Consider the following 21,098-nt stretch of genomic DNA (forward strand, 5'->3'; position numbering starts at 1 on the left):
AGTGGCTTCTAAAAAGTCTCAAGCTGTGTGTTTATGACTTTCGAAATGCCACTTTTTAAAAAAAAAAAAAGAAGGGGGGGGGGGGAAGGATTGTGGCAAGGGCAGGAAATGGGCACGGCGCAAATGAAGCCAAAAATCAACGGCAGCTGTAAGCACGGACTGCGGGAGGATGAACCTAGTTTATGACTAGGCCTGCGTCTCATCGTAAATTAGGCGCATCCTCTGCCAGCGCAAGGGATATCAAGAGCAGCGCAGAAAGCACCAGCCTCGCTCTGTGTCCCTTGGTGTTTTATTTTTCAAAAAGCTGCATGCTGTGGGTGCGGCTTTCTTTTTCTGGCGTTTTCCCATAGCGGTCTGGAAAAACGCAAGGGAAACGTTTCTGCGATTAAAAAAACCTCCACCCAAAAGCAAAAATTTAAAAAAAACACATGGTGATTTTTACAAGCCAAATAACTAAGTGGAAGTGTGTCAGCACCAATAGTTTTAGTGGCACCAACTGTTGTATCCTCTGGACAGGCCATCAATATCAGGTCGGCGGGGGTCCCACGCCCCCACCGCCACGGATAAGACGTCTTGTTGCTGTGCACATATCATCTAAGCCTTACTATTATTTGCACCCACCTGGGCTGTAAACCCCATTCTCGCCCTTCTTTCCTCAGCCATGTCAATTCTCCAACTGCCAGCAGTAACTGACACCTAACAGACTGTAGCATGCGCTATGTATTTCTTATCACTGGGTCAAGGGACCGCGGCCAGAAGGAGATAAATACCGCTCACGCACAAGGGGTTAACGTGACCCATATGGCTAGGGTGGTTAGTACACGTCCCATTTTGGAGTGCAGAGTAAGGCTCCATTCACATGTCCGCAATTTTGCGGAACGGGTGCGGACCCATTCATGCTCTATGGGGACGGCATGGATGCGGACAGCACACAGTGTGCTGTCTGCATCCGCATTTCCGGAGCGCGCCGCCAATCTTCCGGTCCGTGGCTCCGGAAAAAAATAGAACATTTGCGGACAAGAACAAGCATTTCTATGGGGGTGCCGGCCGGGTGTATTGCGGATCCGCAATACACTACGGACGTGTGAATGGACCCTAATGCTTAGTTTTTCCCAGCAGAAAAATGGATATTAGTCAGCTGTCACCTGCAGGGGATCTTTGCAAACGCCCACCGCCCTGTCGCAACTATATGCGGATGCACTGGTTTCCACTACAAATAAAATATAAAACATACCTGTCTCATGTAGACATACCCTAAACTCCTGGATAGTAAATGTGGGGGACACGGCGATAGTTGCTCTCCACCTAAATCTGCTTTAGAGTTCATGCACACGACTGTATGTATTTTGCGGTCCGCAAAAAACACGGATGACGTCCGTGTGCATTCTGTATTTTGCGGTACGGAACAGCTGGCCCCTAACGGAACTAATGCAGACAATAATAGGACATGTTCTATTTTTTTGCGGAACAGAAATATAGAAATGGAATGCACACGGAGTAACTTGTTTTTTTTTTTTTGCGGACCCATTGAAATGAATGGGTCCTTATACGGTCCGCAAAAAAAAAACACGGAACGGACACGGAAAGAAAGTACGTTCGCGTGCATGAGCACTTAGGAAAATCTGATTAATAAAGCAGGAAGTGGCTTGGTCCTACTGAAACCAAACCATTGTCTTCTTCTTGGTGTCAAATTAATCAGATTTTTGTAAAAGGTGGAGAAAGTCTTCATAAAACGGAAGCGCAACCTTCATTTTCCTTCACATGGCGACTCACAGATCGTGCCGCCTGAATTCCACTCGGGGTTGTAGTATACATGGGCATTGTTTGACTTTGCCTGATGGCGCAGAGATATTTTAAGAGCCCGAAACATTTAGGAACAGCTGAATTCTTCAGCAAATGCTTTCTCTAAAAATTCCTAGAGGTCTGGAGAACGGAAGGAAGGGAGAAGATGACGGGGTCTGGTTTTAAGCTCAACCAACATATATTTTGTAGCGTTGTTAGTCTATAGAAGGGGGTCTATTATTATTATTAGTGTCACACTCGCATTGCAAGGATTCCTGCTCGGGGCAGGGACAGAAGCTATACGCCATACAAAATGGATTGAACTTGCCTTAAAGGGGTCTTTCCGGGACTAAGATATTGATGGCCTGTCCATAGTGAATCAATGAAGGTGCAGCACAACCAAGATTTTTAGGTGCTGTACATTCCCTGCATCAATGGGCAATCAGTGCCGAGGAGGTCTGATCATTTACCACGGGTGGGGACCCCCTCGGTCAGGGTATAGGTAGGGGGAGAGTCGCTTCTCCTGGGGCTCCATCATTGTAATGTGCATGTCTAACGGATGGGAAAGCTGGCTTTTTGTTTTTTCCCTTAATCGCCCCCTTTACATGCCGTCAATATAATAAACCACGCCATTGATCACAGGTGTCATATATTGAATCCCGCTCCGTACCTCCGAGGCAGACATGAAAGAATCATTCGAAGCAATGCTCATCGTGTCTCTCATCCCAAAATCACCTCCATTATCCATCATCGTGACGTCCGTGTCTTTATCTTCAAAAAGAAGAAAGCAGGAAAAATTCAGGCTCATCCATGACACCACTAATTCATGCGCAGGAATGAAGCTGAACCCAATAACTTTAGTGTCCCCCTGACAACACTTCCTGCCCCTAGGCTCTGGCAGCTCGGTTGTATCACAGCATTACAAATCAGCTTGCTTTGTTCATTTTCTTAAAGGGGTAGTCCAGTTTTTGTTTACATCATGGGAAATCATACATGTATGTGCATTTAAAATTCTGCACACATACCTTTCTTATATCAGTAGAATGGCAAAACCAATGTGTAATGTATCAATGGCCTAACTGAATCATGGCATCGGTCATGTGACACTTCAGTAGGGTTACATGACATACATGTGCTGGCTGAACACACAGGACACATCCATGTGATAAGTAAATAGGACAAGTGGTGGATTAAGGATTTTTATTACAGTTTTTACAGTAACTGCATCCCTGTGTGTATTCACGTGGCTGCCTCTCTCTAGGTGATTTGTAAAATGACTGCCCATCTCTAGGTGATGTCACGTTCTTTATAAAGTTTTGTGTTAAAAAGAACCCAAACACAACACACGCAGAAATCTGCTTCTACTCCGACACGGACATGTGCTGCTGTGGGTTGTAGTAGTGTATATTCTGCTCTTTGGCCTATAGACCTGTTAGATGCCTGACCAGTTAACTGAAAGCCAGGGATCACATGACACATGTGAGGGTCACATGACTGACGCCATTTTTAGTCCTATTCAACTCTCCTACAGATGCATTTTACAGGACTAAAACGGGGCAAACCATTTTTTTTTCCTTTAGAGACAGGCTACTGCGTACATGTAATAAAGGTCTGCGAGCAAAATTTTAAATAGCGGTATATTAGAAAATACTTCAACATCCTATTCTGTAAAGAAATAAATGATATCATTAAAGAGAAACGCAGGCTCATCCTAAAGGCTGATGTCACTTCAACTTCCGGAGCATCAAGACTGGAATCAAATCTATCTTTATCTTTTAATTTTACCTTTAATTTCAGTAGAATCCTATAGACCAGCTTTAAACCTCTATTTAAAGAGCCTCTTGTCAGCATGATCAACCCTATTAAACTGAGCATACTGACTGTTAGGGTTCATCACGAAGAATATATAACGATGTTCCTTTTGTGTTTAGCTTGTACCGCTGCGGAGATAGCTTTTATATTTATGCAAATTAGCAGCACCGATTCACAAAGCGCAGGCGCCGATGACGTCATTCCACCCAGAAGTGGAGGCGCCAGTGGCTTCGGAGACAGGGGAAGAACGCTTCTGGGTGAAATGACGTCATCGGCGCTTGCACACTGTGCATCATGGGGGAGTATACTGAGCACCAGGGCATAGCTGTAGTGGTGCGCCTAGAGCTACAGCCAGCCCCTCGGTGCTCCAACTAATTAAAACGCTAAAAACAAAAGAAAGATATAATTTTAATCAGCATGATCAACCCTAGCAGTAAACCTGGTTTAATAGGGTTGATCATGCTGTGACAGGTGCTCTTTAAAGGGCATGTAAAAGGGAAATGCACATTTTTTTCAATAAACATGTTGCAATTTTTCTACCATTTATAAATGTGTAAGTAAGTATTTAGCGCATCGATACCAGTGTACAGTGTGTTCTCTCCCCCAGTTTGTGGGCAGATACTAAGCAGAAGCTGATGCTGAGAACTGTCAAAGCAGCACAGATTATTGCGGTAGACTCATAGAAGACAGTGAGATATTTTAGTAACCTCCCAAGCACATAACCGCTTATTCGAGACTATACACATCATTGCACCTCCAATGTCAGTATGTGGGGTGAGATGTGGCCCTATCACAGCAGCATTGTATGGCAGAACAGCCTGCTGCACATACTCTCTTTAGCTCATCCTCAGAAGCAGAGACAGTAATGGAGGACATTACACAGCAGTACTGAGCGGTTTAGATGTGAATCCAGCACTGAAAAGAGACAGGAAAACATTTACAAACCAGCAGCATGCTGTCTCTGTCTCCGCAGCAGCTCCTCCCCCTCCATAGACTTCTATGGGCTGCAGATGTCATCTGATCCTGCAGTGAACTACCAACTCATCTTCCCTGAAGACAGATTTTAGGAGTGAATTGTAAGACGCAGGAGAGAAGTCTGATAAGTGAAGAAAGAGGCATATTGCTCTGGGGAGAGTGACTGAGCCTACATGTCCACCACAGCTCTGTAGATGGACCTGCATATTGTTATACAATTTGACCACCAGGTGGTGCCATATTATCTGGATCCTTTTTTTTTAAACCCTTCCTGACATCCACTGTACATGGAAGACGGACGTCTGGTCTTTAAAGATGGTGCCTGCTCAGCTTCTGCTGTTTTGCACAGCAGACATCAGATGGCCGCGTCTGTGACCGGAGCCAACTCCCAACAAATATTGAATAAAAAGTGATCAAAAAAGTCATACACACCCCAAAATGGTACCGATAAAAACTACAGAGCATTTTGCAAAAATAAAAGGGCCCTCACACAGCTCTGCAGTCTAAAATATAAAGTCATTAAGTGGGTCACAATATGGTCATGTAAAGAAAAAGTTTTTTAAGTTGTTTTTCAAAAGCATTAAAATATAACAAAAACAATATAAATTTGGTACCACTGTAACCACACTGACCCACAGAATAAAGGCAACGTGTCATTGTATGAAATATTAAAGGGGTTATGCCAAGACTGAGATAAAAAAATATGAGAATCAGACATCATATAGGACATGACAATCTCTTTCTATAAAAGCTAGAACCAGCCCTGTACCTCACATGGGTCCAGAGATCTCCCCATTCATTACTCCAGCTGCTGTGTAAGATTCTCTTCAGGCTGGTAGTTCAGGGGATGTGTCCGTTCCACAGCAGCCCTCTTCCTATCACAGCTCAGGGGATGTGTCCTTTCTGCAGCAGCGTTCTCCCTATCACAGCTCAGGGGGGAGTGTTCTTTCTGCAGCTCTCTCCCTATCACAGTTCGGGGGGGGGGGTGTCCTTTCTGCAGCAGCTCTCTCCCTATCACAGCTCAGGGGGGAGTGTTCTTTATGCAGCAGCTCTCTCCCTATCACAGCTCAGGGGGGAGTGTTCTTTATGCAGCTCTCTCCCTATCACAGCTCAGGGGGGAGTGTCCTTTCTGCAGCAGCTCTCTCCCTATTACAGCTCAGGGGGGAGTGTTCTTTATGCAGCTCTCTCCCTATCACAATTCAGGGGGGGGGGTGTCCTTTCTGCAGCAGCTCTCTTTCCATCACAGCTCAGGGGGGAGTGTTCTTTATGCAGCTCTCTCCCTATCACAGTTCAGGGGGTGTGTCCTTTCTGCAGCAGCTCTCTTTCCATCACAGCTCAGGGGGGAGTGTTCTTTATGCAGCTCTCTCCCTATCACAGTTCAGGGGGTGTGTCCTTTCTGCAGCATTCTACCTGTAATTGTCACAGCTTCTAACAGTAGATACGGCCGGTGGCAGTTGAAGGATATAACTATAACTGAGCATCCTCAGTAGGCAGACGTGCACATTACTATACACACTGAACACCAGGGGGAGCCATTATAATGAGGCATTTTTGTAGCAGAAAATAAATTACAAAAGTAACTAGTTTTTCATGCTGACTTCTATTAAAATAACATTTAGTGGTGGCACAGCCCCTTTAAATGGTTCCAAGTAAAACTTATCCAGCAAAATATAATCCCTCATATGGCTATTTGAAAAGAGCAAAAAAAGAAAAAGAAAAAAAAAAAAAAGTTTTGGCTTCTGGAAGGCAGAGAGTAGAAAACGAAAAAGCGAAAATGGTTATGAAAGGAAGGGGTTAATGCACATAAAAGATATCATGATCTGTACAGTACTGGCTGGACAACCCCTTTAAGGACTACAATATCATACCCTATAGCAGTGGGTAATGAAATACCAGGCACCCACAGACACAGACGGGCTGCCTATTCTTCATCACTACAACCCCCAACCTCCGTCTCCCCCAGGACGTGCAGAAATCTCAGCCTCCGGCCGCCATCCTGTGACTCAGGAAAACAATCTTACTTTTCAGTTTGATGAATATTTTTAGTAATATTAGACCAGGAGCATAAATCAGGATATTGCTTCCTCCCTGGACAAGGAGCTCATGGACTTGTATGGTGAAGGAGCTGCGAGCCTGACCCTCTGGATCCCTTCCATGTCTCTCCAGCCTCCAGTTATATATCACCATGTCTAAAGCCCAGACATTACACGCCCGAGTCTGCTTTACCTCCGCCAGCCTCAGGATCTGAAGATCTGACGATTTACCGGAACCACGTGGAAATAAACATATCTGACCTCAAATCAGTCTAAAATGCCGTGGATTATATACTGACCCCCTCCCCCGCTACCTCTCTGCCTAAGTAAGGCTACTTTCACACTCCAGCAGGGATCAGCAAAAATGCTTCCGTCACCGATAATACAACCGTCTGCATCCGTTATGAACTGCATTGAAAGTCAATCGGGACGGATCCGTTTTCCCATTGACTTGCATTGTGCTCCGCATCCCATGACATGCTGCGGTTTGCTCTCCGGTATGGCAATGCAACCAAACGGAACGAAATGCATTTCGGAGCATTCCGTTCTGTTCAGTTTAAGAATGAATGGGGACAAAACTGAAGCGTTTTTTTCTCTGGTATCGAGATCCTATGATGGATCTCAATGCCGGAAAATGTAAATGCAAGTGTGAAAGTAGCCTATGCTGCTCTATAGATAGATAAGGCCCAATGTCAGTTATTAAACAATTTGCAGTGCAATTATCTAAATTCATCTGCATGCATCCACCACTAGGGGGAGCTCATTGTACGCAGGATTATACAGCTTGTATTGAACTCAGTGGGTGCTGTATAAATCAGTATATAGTGAGCTCCCTCTAGTGGTAGCTGCAGGTACATAGAATTATTTGTGGCGAGAGCACACCCATGTACCTGCAGCTACCACTAGAGGGAGCTCACTGTATACGGATTTATACAGCACCCACTGAGTTCAATACAAGCTGTATAATCCTGCGTACAATGAGCTCCCCCTAGTGGTGGATGCATGCAGATGAAATTAGATAATTCATCAAGTCAGAAATGAATAAACATAGAATTTTGGGATTTAAAAACAGAAAGGCATTTTCTGAGAGTCCTATTCCTCATGGTGGTTCATTAATATTTGTTTGGTGAGGGTCCGACTCCCAGCATCCCCGCCGATCAGCGGTTTGATGAGGCTGAGACGCCTCATTGAACAACACCGCAGCCACTTCATAAAGCATCGATGTCACGTTCATCGGTCGCATGGTCTATGTGCAGCTCAGTCCCAATCAGGCATTAAACTCCATGGAAATCCCCTTTAAGATCGGATGGTGGCCATTCCCCTTACAAAACGACCAATAAATATGGGGAGCTCCTGACTCTCCCCAGCCAGATGATGCCAGGGGAGCGAAGGATCAGATGCTCCGAATTTCAACCCCAGATCTTTTGTTCTCCCAGGAAATAAGTCGCGGCAGCAGATTTCTCCTCCCTCCCCATTGAAAACACCTACATACTCGACTGAACCAAGCAGTATGTGTATGTGGGAGTCAGGAGAGAGAGCTGCCGGCTACTGAAGGTGTGTGGGCTCCTTAAATGGTCACTAACTTTTCACACAACTTTGCATAAATCAATAGTACAAGCGACCACAGCTATGTTTTATCAGTGAGAAATGTCTACTTCTCCTGTTATAAGCTGTTCCCTGCAGGAGGATCATATTACACATGTCAATTCAAGTCTATGGAGAGGGAAGGGGGGAGTGAGCAGGAGCTGAGGAGACGCAAGCAGACAGGCAGAACTGTGCTACATAGGAAGCTTATATAGTTCATTACAACTGTTTTATTTACAAAATACAGTTCAGCACTTCTCTGTAATGTCCAACATTATCCTGGTGCTGCTTCTGAGTGACTGTGAGACAGTTAGGAGGAAGATTTTCCTCTACTTCCTGTGTGTGCAGTGGATGGCAGCTGGTCTCCACCCGTCATGTCTGAGAGAGCTGCAAACTAGAGGAAAACTACTAAAAAATGCCAGATGCAAGTCATATAACGCCCAGAGATTGTGTCACGGTACTCCTCATGTACACACACTGTACCGTTGATTAAAGCAAAGTTAATTGAAAGCTCATTGCTGCTTTAAGACCCGCAATGCACACGGTTGTAGAACGTGATCTCCCCTAATACAATACAATTATAAAGTAGCTAAAAAACACACAAATGATAAAGGGTCCCATTAACTAATTCCCATATATCAGGGATGGCCAACCTGCGGCTCTCCAGCTGTTGTAAAACTACAACTCCCACCATGCCCTGCTGTAGGCTAATAGCTGTAGGCAGTCCGGGCATGCTGGGAGTTGTAGTTTTGCAACAGCTGGAGAGCCGCAGGTTGGCCATCCCTGCCACATATGAAGAGAATGAGCCCATATAGGAAGGGGCGCCAGTCCTGATACATCTGTGTGGTCCCCCATGAGCCGATCATTACCCTGTACACATATATACACCCATTACCGCCACCTCCCCGGCATCCGGGATGATTCAGTGATTCATACTTCAACACCTAGCAAGCCCTTGAGCACGTCACAGATGTCACTTTCTATTAATACTGCAAGTGACAAAAAAGTTGTTTAAACATTTCCATAATTTAAAAAAATCTGTACTTTTGTCCTCAAGTTGGAAAAAAACTGTTCAGTTATTTCTCGGTTGTATTGTTTCTGGAAAAGTTGGGTGACCACCAACATGACAGCCATTATAAGTATCCATGGTCCGTCACTGGGCTTCCGTGACCCAAGAGGGGTCTGAGGCTCTAGAACCACAGATCTGCCTGTCTGGAGCCTAAGAACTGCCAGAGGCAACCCCCGCGCCTCTTTTTTTGGTGTAAAAAAGTCCACAATGCACAGGCACTGGCCGTGTGAATCCCATATTGCGGCGCGGACTCATTGACTTGAACGGGTCAGCGATCGGCAAAAGATAGGAAATGTCCTTTCTTTTGCGGTGAAGAGTCACAGACCCGAAAGCTCACGGAAGCGCTTTGCAGTCAGTGGGTGCACACGCCCAGCGCCCCTATATTGCGGACCCGCCGTGTGCGGTCCACAATAAGGGCATCGAGCCCTTACGTTCGTGTGAATGAGCCCTCGCCCTCTGCATTGCAAAGGGTGAAATCTGCGCTGAAAATCTGCACAAACAATTGACTTTCAAAATCCGCATCGTAGGTCCATTTACAAGTGGAAAATTTCCGCACTGCGTACCAAAGATTTTGCAAATGTCAAGCAGGCGTAATACCCGCACCGTGTGCATGCGGCCTTAGGGGAAGCTCCCACGTGGCGGAACCACTGCGGATTTGCATTCGCGGATTTTCGTGCACCAAATCTGTAGCGTTGTATAGTAGCAGCAAAGTGGATGAGACTTTAAGAAATCTCATCCACGAAACGTGAAAAAAATAAAAATAAATCCGCAGCGCAAGTGGAGCGGCTGGGGGCGGACTTCAAGACTTCATATCAATTTACGCTTGGGATCTTTACTGCGGCTTTAACCCTTTGCAAAAAAATACATGTAATAAATGAGGTTTTTGCTGCGGTTCTTGTTACAAACCCCCGGCTGCCCTTTTTTTACAGTATTTTCCATCATGTGCGGATTCACCCTTTGGCTTCTCTCACCTTTGGTATCCTGTGGACCGGTGATATGTTGTCATTCTGGGACAACCCCTTTAAGGATCAGGAGTCCCTTATTACGTTTTCAAAACCCCTTTAAGGGAAGCTAAAGGGATCACATAGGCACGTCATTATACGCAGCGAATCCTCTGGAGTAGTTTGGCTGTAGGTGTGTGTAAAAATACAAGGACCCCCGCCGCCCCCCCCCCCTCCCCAAATATGTGCATCGTCACCCCCACAATGAGTTCATGACATTGTGACTCTGCGTCACCCCTGAACGTGATCACCATGGCGGTAAATTCTAGTCCATGAACGCAGGGCACAAGCGGCCAGCCCACGAGCGTCTGAGTAATCGGGGCAGGTGGAGGACGGAGGCGGCATCCAGGATCCAATTTAACCGGAGGGCGGCTGGTGACAAGAGTCTGCTGTGGGGCGTCATGCGATATTTTGTACCGCGGCTCATGGCATGTGCCATGATGATGTGGTCAACAGATGTATGCGGGTCTATGAAGCGTCCCGGCAGGTTTACTACAGCAGCACCATGGCTTACAGGTCAGCACTGTTACCTAACCGAATGAGGACCCCACCCCCTCCCCCATAACATCAATCCTGAATTTTAAGTGACCTCCCATAGGTGCAACATGAGAATATATAGAACACGTCGCTCCAAGCAGATGCACTATCTGAGGCTATAGATAGGACATGCTGTCAGCTGTCAGGATTTTAAGAGGACCTGGAGAGTGTAACCCTCCCCCACCTCAAGCTCTGCCATGTGCTAGAACAATCAATGGGTCACACACAGGAGGCAGTACATACACTTAGTGTGTACACAGCCCAACACGATCACTCCAAAGGACTGCAAATCCCCTCGGTTCATCAGATTCTACACTGATAAAATATGAAATATTATATGCAAATATTTCAGACTATTCTAAGCGTTTTAGGGCGTCATAAAATAAACAAATGGTAATTAAATCTGCACATATTTCTCGACTATTTTCAGGCACAAACACCATACCATGGGCTTCCGCTGTCTCTAAGAGACGTCTTGCAGTCTCTCCTTGTCCTCCTTTAAAGGGGTTGTACCAAGAAAAATATTCTACAGTTTTTAAACCAGCACCTGGATCTGAATACTTTTGTAATTGCATTTAATTAAAAATTTAGCATAGCCACTGAGTTATTCTATAAAATCTATCTGTATAGCGCCACCTGGTGTTTGTTTTTTTCTTATTTCTTTGACCTGCTCGCTGAAGTGGCCGCACATGCTCAGTTTCATGTTTCAAATGCCTCCTGAGCTGTGATAGGCAGAGCATGGACACGCCCCCTGAGCTGTGATAGGCAGAGCATGGGCACGCCCCCTGAGCTGTGATAGGCAGAGCATGGACACGCCCCCTGAGCTGTGATAGGCAGAGCATGGACACGCCCCCTGAGCTGTGATAGGCAGAGCATGGACACGCCCCCTGAGCTGTGATAGGCAGAGCATGGACACGCCCCCTGAGCTGTGATAGGCAGAGCATGGACACGCCCCCTGAGCTGCAGCAGAAAAGACACTCCCCTTGAGCAGATCTAAATCTAGCAGAGCAATGAAGCCTGAGACAAGACAATCTATGGTAAGCTCTGCTGATTAGGAGGTCCCCGGGTAGAACGCAGTAGGGCTGGAATGGTGCATGTCGTAACAAGATTAGGACACTTATCTCCTGAAACACTCTGTGCTACTGTGAACATAATGGAAATGTCAGTGGCGACAGGGATTGTTGCTGCTCAGGTCAAAAAACAACATAAAATCTGTGCTGATCATCGCTGCACCTACCATCTGTAAATTCAAGGGGGTTTCTCAGCAAAGAATATTTTTTCCCTACCCACAGTATAAAGGATAAGTGTCTGATCTGTGGGACGCCAACCATCGTCAGGATAACGGGAGATCCGGGGTCAATATGTGACTGGAGCGGTAGTGCGCAGCACTCCATGGGACTGACGGAGAAAGCGGAGTCCCTATAGGGAGTGGTGGTCGCACATGCGCACTACCCCTCCATTCACATGGGGACTCCTGGAAAATCGTTCTCATGACTGCTAGGGGTCCCAGTGGTTCGACCCCCACCGATCAGCCCCTCTACCCTGTGGTCAGGGGATACAGGTTGTTAGTGGGATAAACCCCTTTAACGATTACTTACCAATGTCATTAGCCAATGATGCGGGATCAGAAGCTCCGAGCGAGGCCTCGAAGTCCTCCTGGAGGCGGTAGGCGCGCTGCAGTAATGCCTCCAGTTTATGGATGAATTCAGCGCTTATGATGTCCTAGAACGAGACATTTCGAGTGAATTAAAGGGAATAGGTCATACCGATTTTGGACGATTTGCAAGAGTAATTTTAACCCCTTCCCGACTGCCCACTGGGTATATACGTCCTATCTGCACATGCAGCTAGGGTCACTAAACCACCACGTACACAAAATCACTAAAAGTTACCTGGACATTCAGGCCTTTTTTGGGCCCAGTCATGAAACGGTTAGGACATTAGAGCGCTGTTTTTTATTTTCCTACTCCCCCCCCCCCCATTACCCCGCTGTCAGCGCTCAAAGCTGTGCCGAATACACAGTCCGGACTACTGTGCTGTTCTAACACAATGGAGAGGACTCGTGTGCGCTTGAACAGCAGTCCTGACAGCGGGGAACAGGGCGCAGTAGGAAAATAAACAATTGTGATCCGGACTCCATATCTGCAGGACTACTCATGTATTACTGTAGAAAATGGTCCAAAATTGGAGGGAACAGATTCCCTTTAAGCTCCGACACAAGGCAAAGTCATAGACAACTACTCCACCCAACATGGTCACCTGTGCTCTATAGGAAACGGATGAGGTTCTGTGTAAAGCCAGTGCTTCCCATTCATTAGCACTGACCATACATACGATAAAACATCTGCATACATGTATATCATATAAGATCAATGCAGATCGCATCCAATGCCTGTTTTTTTTTCCTGACCTTACAAAAGCCCTAGGAAGTTTTTGCACCCGTGTGTAAATTGTGCATAGGATCCAAGGTGAGGGGGAGGTGGTTAAAATAGATTGGGAAGAGGGAAGGGGGGGGGGGGGGGAAGGATCTGGTTTAGAAAATCTATTAATAAAACACTCAGTTAAGAGGGGGATCCTTAATAAAGTATGTTAAAGGGGTTCTCCGACTTTTATTCGTTATGCAAATGAGGTCTTCAGTGCACCGAAAAGCGTAGACAGCATTCAGTGCACTGAAGGGCAAGGGTCCACCCCTCGGTGCACTGAAGGGCAAGGGTCCACCCCTCGGTGCACTGAAGCCCTCATTTGCATAAACAATACAAGTAGTTTTCTCGGGAATGGCGCAACCATATTTTCACAAGTATCATTTTAATCAGCAGGATCGACCCTACCAGGAAGTAGGCCTGGGTTTATAGGGTTGATCCTGCTGACAGATGCCCCTCTGAACCTGTTACCTCGCTATTGGTGTATAAAGCACACGATACCTCCACATTTTCTTCAGCTATGGCATCCCCAGCTCCCATTCTGATGGACCCGCAGCTGGCCTCGTCTTCCGCTTGCCTATTCCGGAAAGAGAGGGCCTGTTCCCACCTTCGCAGCGCCTCTTCAAATAATTCCATTCCTTAACCGAAAAAAAAGAAAATGAGTCTTTTCAGACACGTGTTAACGTGCAACATCTTGCATTTTACTATTCACTTTAATTGAACAATGCCCCCCAGTGGCAACTTTAAGGTATTGCATTGAAAAAAAATAAACCTTCTAAGGCCTCTTTCACACGGGCGTTGCTGAAAAATGCGCGGGTGAGTTGCGGGAACACCCACGATTTCTCCGCGCGAGTGCAATACATTGTAATGCGTTTTGCACTCGTGTGAGAAAAATCGTGCGTGTTTGGTACCCAAACCCGAACTTCTTCACAGAAGTTCGGGCTTGGGATCGGTGTTCTGTGGATTGTATTATTTTCCCTTATAACATGGTTATAAGGGAAAATAATAGCATTCTGAATATAGAATGAAAAGTAAAATAGCACTGGAGGGGTTAAAAAAAATAAAAAATAATTTAACTCACCTTAATCCACTTGATAGCGCAGCCGGCATCTGCTTCTGTATTCTTTTCTTTAGGACCTGGCTAAAGGACCTTCGATGACGTCACTCCGGTCATCACATGGTACGTCACATGATCTTTTACCATGGTGAATCACCATGGTAAAAGATCATGTGACGTACCATGTGATGACCGGAGTGACGTCATCCCAGGTCCTTAAACTATAGTTAATGCTCTCCACAGGTCCTATACAGTAAAAGAGTCAGACGGAGATGCCGGGCATCGCGAGCAAGTGGATTAAGGTGAGTTAAATGATTTTTATTTTTTTTTAACCCCTCCAGCCCTGTTTTACTTAGCATTCTGTATTCAGAATGCTATTATTTTCCCTTATAACCATGTTATAAGGGAAAATAATAAGGTTCGGGTCTCCATCCCGATCGTCTCCTAGCAACCGTGCGTGAAAATCGCACCGCATCCGCACTTGCTTGCGGATGCTTGCGATTTTCACGCAACCCCATTCATTTCTATGGGGCCTGCGTTACGTGAAAAACGCACAAAGAGGAGCATGCTGCGATTTTCACGCAACGCAAAAGTGATGCGTGAAAATCACTGCTCGTGTGCACAGCCCCATAGAAATGAATGGGTCGGTATTCAGTGCGGGTGCAATGCGTTCACCTCCCGCATCGCATCCGCGCGGAATACTCGCTCGTGTGAAAGGGGCCTAACAGTGGTCTCCAGTCTGTGACTCTCCCACAGCACAAGGTGCATGTACTTGATCATGAAAAGTGGCATCAACACGATTACATACATGTTCACTGTACGACATGGAATTAATGTGGATAAGGAGGGGAAGTGCAGATCTGACCACGTTCTGCAAACTAGGTCTGAATTTTCATTTCTTTATCCAGAATAACTGGGAATCAGCAGCTGGACCAGTAATAAATCCAGCTGGGAAAAGCAGATGACCCTAATCCATCCAAGCAATACAGGAGCGGGGGAAGGAAGTGCTCCGTAAACAAGCCCCGGAAATGGAGGCTTCATAACGTTTATGCAGAACTAAACTTGACCCTTTTTATATTTTATTTTTAATATATATTTTTTGCCTCTATCAACTATGATCCCAAAAACTTGTGTCTGCAAAAAATAAAAAATAACACCGAGCAGCCCCACATTGGTTACACGTCGCCTTACCGCGAAATATCGATAAATCGGTAAATGTAGATGAATGTAATGTAAAAGAAAAAATTACGATATAAAAAGTGGTAAAACAGCAGGTAAAAGGGATACTAGAAGGGCGTAGAGCAGGGGTCAGCAACCTCCTGCACACCAGCGGTTATGAATCTACAACTCCCAGGGTGCTTCATTCACTTCTGTGGAAGCTCCAAGAACAGCTGAGTAAGTATGTATGCTGGGGGTTGTAGTTTCACACCGCTGGAATGCCGGAAGGTTGCTGACCCCTGACCTAGAGCTTTGGTGGTTGGTAAACGTCAGCCACCAGCGCCAGCTGCTGCTAAAGCAACACAAGCCATGTGATGCTAGAAAAGGAGCCTTAAACACTAGCTAGAAAAGTTGGGGTGTCTGAACATGATGAATACATGAACTGAAATGGGTTGAGAGGTGGATGACCAACCTGACGGGTGACTGTAGGTGGATGACCAACCTAACGGGTGACTGTAGGTGGATGACCAACCTAACGGGTGACTGTAGGTGGATGACCAACCTAACGGGTGACTGTAGGTGGATGACCAACCTAACGGGTGACTGTAGGTGGATGACCAACCTAACGGGTGACTGTAGGTGGATGACCAACCTAACGGGTGACTGTAGGTGGATGACCAACCTAACGGGTGACTGTAGGTGGATGACCAACCTAACGGGTGACTGTAGGTGGATGACCAACCTAACGGGTGACTGTAGGTGGATGACCAACCTAACGGGTGACTGTAGGTGGATGACCAACCTAACGGGTGACTGTAGGTGGATGACCAACCTAACGGGTGACTGTAGGTGGATGACCAACCTAACGGGTGACTGTAGGTGGATGACCAACCTAACGGGTGACTGTAGGTGGATGACCAACCTAACGGGTGACTGTAGGTGGATGACCAACCTAACGGGTGACTGTAGGTGGATGACCAACCTAACGGGTGACTGTAGGTGGATGACCAACCTAACGGGTGACTGTAGGTGGATGACCAACCTAACGGGTGACTGTAGGTGGATGACCAACCTAACGGGTGACTGTAGGTGGATGACCAACCTAACGGGTGACTGTAGGTGGATGACCAACCTAACGGGTGACTGTAGGTGGATGACCAACCTAACGGGTGACTGTAGGTGGATGACCAACCGAACGGGTGACTGTAGGCGGATGACCAACCGAACGGGTGACTGTAGGCGGATGACCAACCTAACGGGTGACTGTAGGTGGATGACCAACCGAACGGGTGACTGTAGGCGGATGACCAACCGAACGGGTGACTGTAGGCGGATGACCAACCTAACGGGTGAGCCTTGAAGGCAAACTAATCAGTATCTAGTAATGGACAGTACAGAAATCGGTGTAGAATCATTGCCAACAGTCCTACATTTGTAGGGACTGTTCCTAATGTATAGAGACAGTCCTGGCAGATGTCTTGGCTTATGCATGCCCCTACCATAAGTAGGCATTCCCAGGGCGGGGCTTACATGACCTAAATTTACCAACAACAATGTTAGTAATTAGGGTCTAGTGTCCTATTTATACCCCAACCAGAAATCATAGCAAAAGGGCAGGAAAGGGGGCTTCACTTTCAATAAAGACAGGATTCTTTCCTGTAAGAGCAGCAGACTGTGTCATTTGTTGGTGCACCATAAAATGAAGTCCCCTCTCTCCCCCTCCTCCACCTACCCATCAGATAGAGGTTCTCGGGCGTGGTGACCGGGATGTTCACGAGCTTTAGATCCTCTTCTTCCCCTTTATCCCAGGGATTGGAGTTAACACAAGTACAGCTGTGACACGAGTTGACACTTCGAACCTAAATCACAAAGGAAAGAGATTTTATCCCAGCGGGTGTGGAGGTGAGCGAGCGCCGCCAGTGACGTCATCATCGGTCAGTCCCATGAGTAGAGCGCTCACCTATCTCCGGAACTCCCATAGAAATGAATGGAGCGGCCGCTCTGTTCATTTCAGGGAGTCCCAAAGAGTACGGGGCCCCCATTCTCATGATTGGTAGGGGGTCCCAGTGGTAGGACCCTACCGATATAAACCGATCAGGGATGACTTTATATAACCCGAATACCCCTTTAAAAAACCCTGGATTGTGATTTTACATTGGCAACTCTCCAGTCCAATTTTTTGTTTTTACATTTTTTTTCAAAAACGGAAACAGCGCCACTCTTGCCGACAGGTTCCGTCTAGTATTGCAACTCAGTCCCCCACCCCCCCCACTTAAAGGGAATCTGCCACCAGGAAAATCACCGTTAGGGCTCATGCACACGACTGTATGCATCTTGCGGTCTGCAAAACACGGACGCGCAAAAAATACGGATGACGTCCGTGTGCATTCCGTATTTTGTGAAACGGGACAGCTGGCCCCTAATAGAACAGTCCTATCCTTGTCTGTTACGCAGATAATAACAGGACATGTTCTATTGTTTTGTGGAACGGACATACGGAAACGGAATGCACACGGAGTAACTCCCGTTTTTTTTTTTTTTTTTGCAGACCCATTGAAATAAATGGTTCCGCGCATGGAAACTGAACAGACACGGGAATAAAATATGTTAGTGTGCATGAGCCCTTAGAACCAGGCCCAATGTTTTATCAATATGGATCGGGGCCGCCCTTCAGGATCTAAATCAGCAAAGACTGAACCCATTTTGAGCTCCATTTTGCAGTTGCAATATATCAGGGATCAGACAACCTGCGGCGCTCCAGCTGTTCTGAAACTACAACTCCCAGAATACTCCTTTCGCTTCCATGGGCGTTTCAATAACAGCCAAGTGTGTGTGCACGCTGGGAGTTGTAGTTGCTGACGTCTCATCTTTCATCAGGACAAAAAAGAACTTACTGAAGCCAGACTCTGCACGGATCCGGAGTATCTACTGTTCAGTCCTCCGTTGAGGTGCAGCTGGGACCCCTTCTCCTTCACTGACGCCAGGGACAGGGTGAGATTCTGCCGGCTGCTGGAGCAGCTGGAGCCTGCAGTGCGGACAAGACGTGGATCAGAGGACGGCACAACCCTGTTCTTTCCTTATCTACCTGACTCCAATACCTTTCCTTACCCCCATCACGCCCTGTCCTCACTCCAACATAATCACAAGCAGAGAAGTTGCTGCCTGAAATGCTCTGTGCTGCTGGGGACTCTATGACTTCTCTAGGGTCTCCGTTTCTCTTCCTCCACATTGGTCCTGTCAATATAACCTTAATCATTAGCGGAATGTATCACTGGCTCCTAATAAGACCAATGGATGCTTCTCACGTCTCCTGAAATACTCTGTGCTGCTGGGGACCCGATTACCATGACCTCTCTGTGGTCTCCAATCCCCTTTCTCCACTTTTCTCCCGTCAGACTGAGAAGGCCACTGCCCCCATAAGAACAAACACACGCCTTCTCCTGAAATGCTCTGTGCTGCTGTGACTCCACTCTTAACTCTACGTCCGTGATCTCCTCTTTGCCACATCATGACACTGTCCTAGCCACAAACAGTACTGCCATTATTTCCTTAATCACTGATTAAGAAGGTCAGCACACGACTCCTAAAACACTCTGTGCTGCTGGGCACTCTACTCCTTCCTGATTTCTTCAGTTTTCCTCCTGACATCATGACACTGCCCCTGTTACCTGCAACCCTACTATTATTTACATAATCACAGGAGTAGACAGGTCAAACTGCGTTGCACAAGATCAGCATGTTCCTCTACTGAAAATACTCTGTGCTGCTGTGTGCCCTACACTATTTAACTCTACGACCGTGACTTCCCTACTTACCTCCATTCCCTCTGTTATATCCCAGCACCACCAAGCTGTACTAAGTACTACCATAATTGTAGCAATGGTCTGTTGAGACCTGTAATCCCTTTAGGGGTCCCTAACAAATGTTAAAATTTTTGTCTTTATTGGTTGATGGACAAAACACTCTATACAAAACAACAATACACTTTAAAATCATCAGTGCTTCAGTGTATGTTATGGGGTAGTGCCGGAGTAGTGTTATTACACTTTCAGGAGGTGACCACATATACGGTGAATCGGGATCCCTGAATGGGGTAACCTCATCCCACCAGCTGATATGGGATGGTATCACCACTGGCGGTTACTTATTCAATTTGCCAACAGTGGATAGCCAACAGGAGCACTGGTGAATATGCCTCTCCTGCCATTATTTGCCACTATCTAGTACCTTTGGTTAAGGTTACCAGAAAGATAACAATGTTGCTAGTCCTCTGTATTAAATGGCTGTTTGTCTTAGCCACAAGGCTGAGTGATGTCACCAGTCTCCCTAGCTACTGTTTGCCTCCTCTCTGCCACTAATTTCAGTCTGCACTCCGTCCTCTAATACTATATCCTACAGGCACACCGCAACTGTGGTCAATTCCTGTACTGCAACACTCTCCTTGTCTACTCGGCTAATTACCGCCGCATGTTAATAGTAATTCCCTAACACTGTGCACTGTCTAAAAGATGTTCCGCTCTATACCACCCCTCCCGACATGTTTCGCCACTAGCTGTGGCTTCGTATATGAGCGGGCGCGCCTCATCAGACCTTCCTTTATACTTCACAGGTCACCGCCCACCTGTCAAAGCCTTCTCCGACAGCCAACCACAGTCGCCTCCCACATCCACTCCTCCGTGTGCCGGCCACGTCATTCCGCCGACGCACATCCTGCGCGTCTCCCTCTGCCGCTTCGTCATCAATGCCAGCAGGTAAACACAGCATATAGTATGAATGGGGAGACGATCGATCTGGGAGGGTTTGGCCGCAAGGTATCTCCACCCACATTTGTTGATAAACAATGATTCTTCATTCTCTGCGAACATTTTGGATCCACTCTTGTTCTCCCTAGATGTATAGATAACTAATATATAGCAAACACAAAAGTAGAGATGGACTAATACATCTAGGGAGAACAAGAGTGGATCCAAAATGTTCGCAGAGAATGAAGAATCATTGTTTATCAACAAATGTGGGTGGAGATACCTTGCGGCCAAACCCTCCCAGATCGATCGTCTCCCCATTCATACTATATGCTGTGTTTACCTGCTGGCATTGATGACGAAGCGGCAGAGGGAGACGCGCAGGATGTGCGTCGGCGGAATGACGTGGCCGGCACACGGAGGAGTGGATGTGGGAGGCGACTGTGGTTGGCTGTCGGAGAAGGCTTTGACAGGTGGGCGGTGACCTGTGAAGTATAAAGGAAGGTCTGATGAGGCGCGCCCGCTCATATACGAAGCCACAGCTAGTGGCGAAACATGTCGGGAGGGGTGGTATAGAGCGGAACATCTTTTAGACAGTGCACAGTGTTAGGGAATTACTATTAACATGCGGCGGTAATTAGCCGAGTAGACAAGGAGAGTGTTGCAGTACAGGAATTGACCACAGTTGCGGTGTGCCTGTAGGATATAGTATTAGAGGACGGAGTGCAGACTGAAATTAGTGGCAGAGAGGAGGCAAACAGTAGCTAGGGAGACTGGTGACATCACTCAGCCTTGTGGCTAAGACAAACAGCCATTTAATACAGAGGACTAGCAACATTGTTATCTTTCTGGTAACCTTAACCAAAGGTACTAGATAGTGGCAAATAATGGCAGGAGAGGCATATTCACCAGTGCTCCTGTTGGCTAT

At 46.7% G+C, this 21,098-nt stretch overlaps 1 protein-coding gene across 1 annotated transcript in view; it reads right to left on the reverse strand.

The window, feature by feature from the left end:
• MIGA1 (mitoguardin 1) overlaps window positions 1-21,098 on the reverse strand; it is a 41,339-nt gene that overhangs the window by 17,176 nt on the left and 3,065 nt on the right. Inside the window, exons 4-8 of the mRNA XM_040406784.1 lie at window positions 18,323-18,453; window positions 17,161-17,287; window positions 13,715-13,851; window positions 12,392-12,515; window positions 2,453-2,553 (exon numbers count right to left, since the gene is read on the reverse strand). Of these exons, the coding sequence (XP_040262718.1) occupies window positions 2,453-2,553; window positions 12,392-12,515; window positions 13,715-13,851; window positions 17,161-17,287; window positions 18,323-18,453 (620 nt within the window). The remainder of the gene's footprint in view (window positions 1-2,452; window positions 2,554-12,391; window positions 12,516-13,714; window positions 13,852-17,160; window positions 17,288-18,322; window positions 18,454-21,098) is intronic.

The sequence above is a fragment of the Bufo bufo genome, chromosome 9 (assembly GCF_905171765.1).
Source record: "Bufo bufo chromosome 9, aBufBuf1.1, whole genome shotgun sequence".
NCBI classification, from domain to species: Eukaryota; Metazoa; Chordata; class Amphibia; order Anura; family Bufonidae; genus Bufo; species Bufo bufo.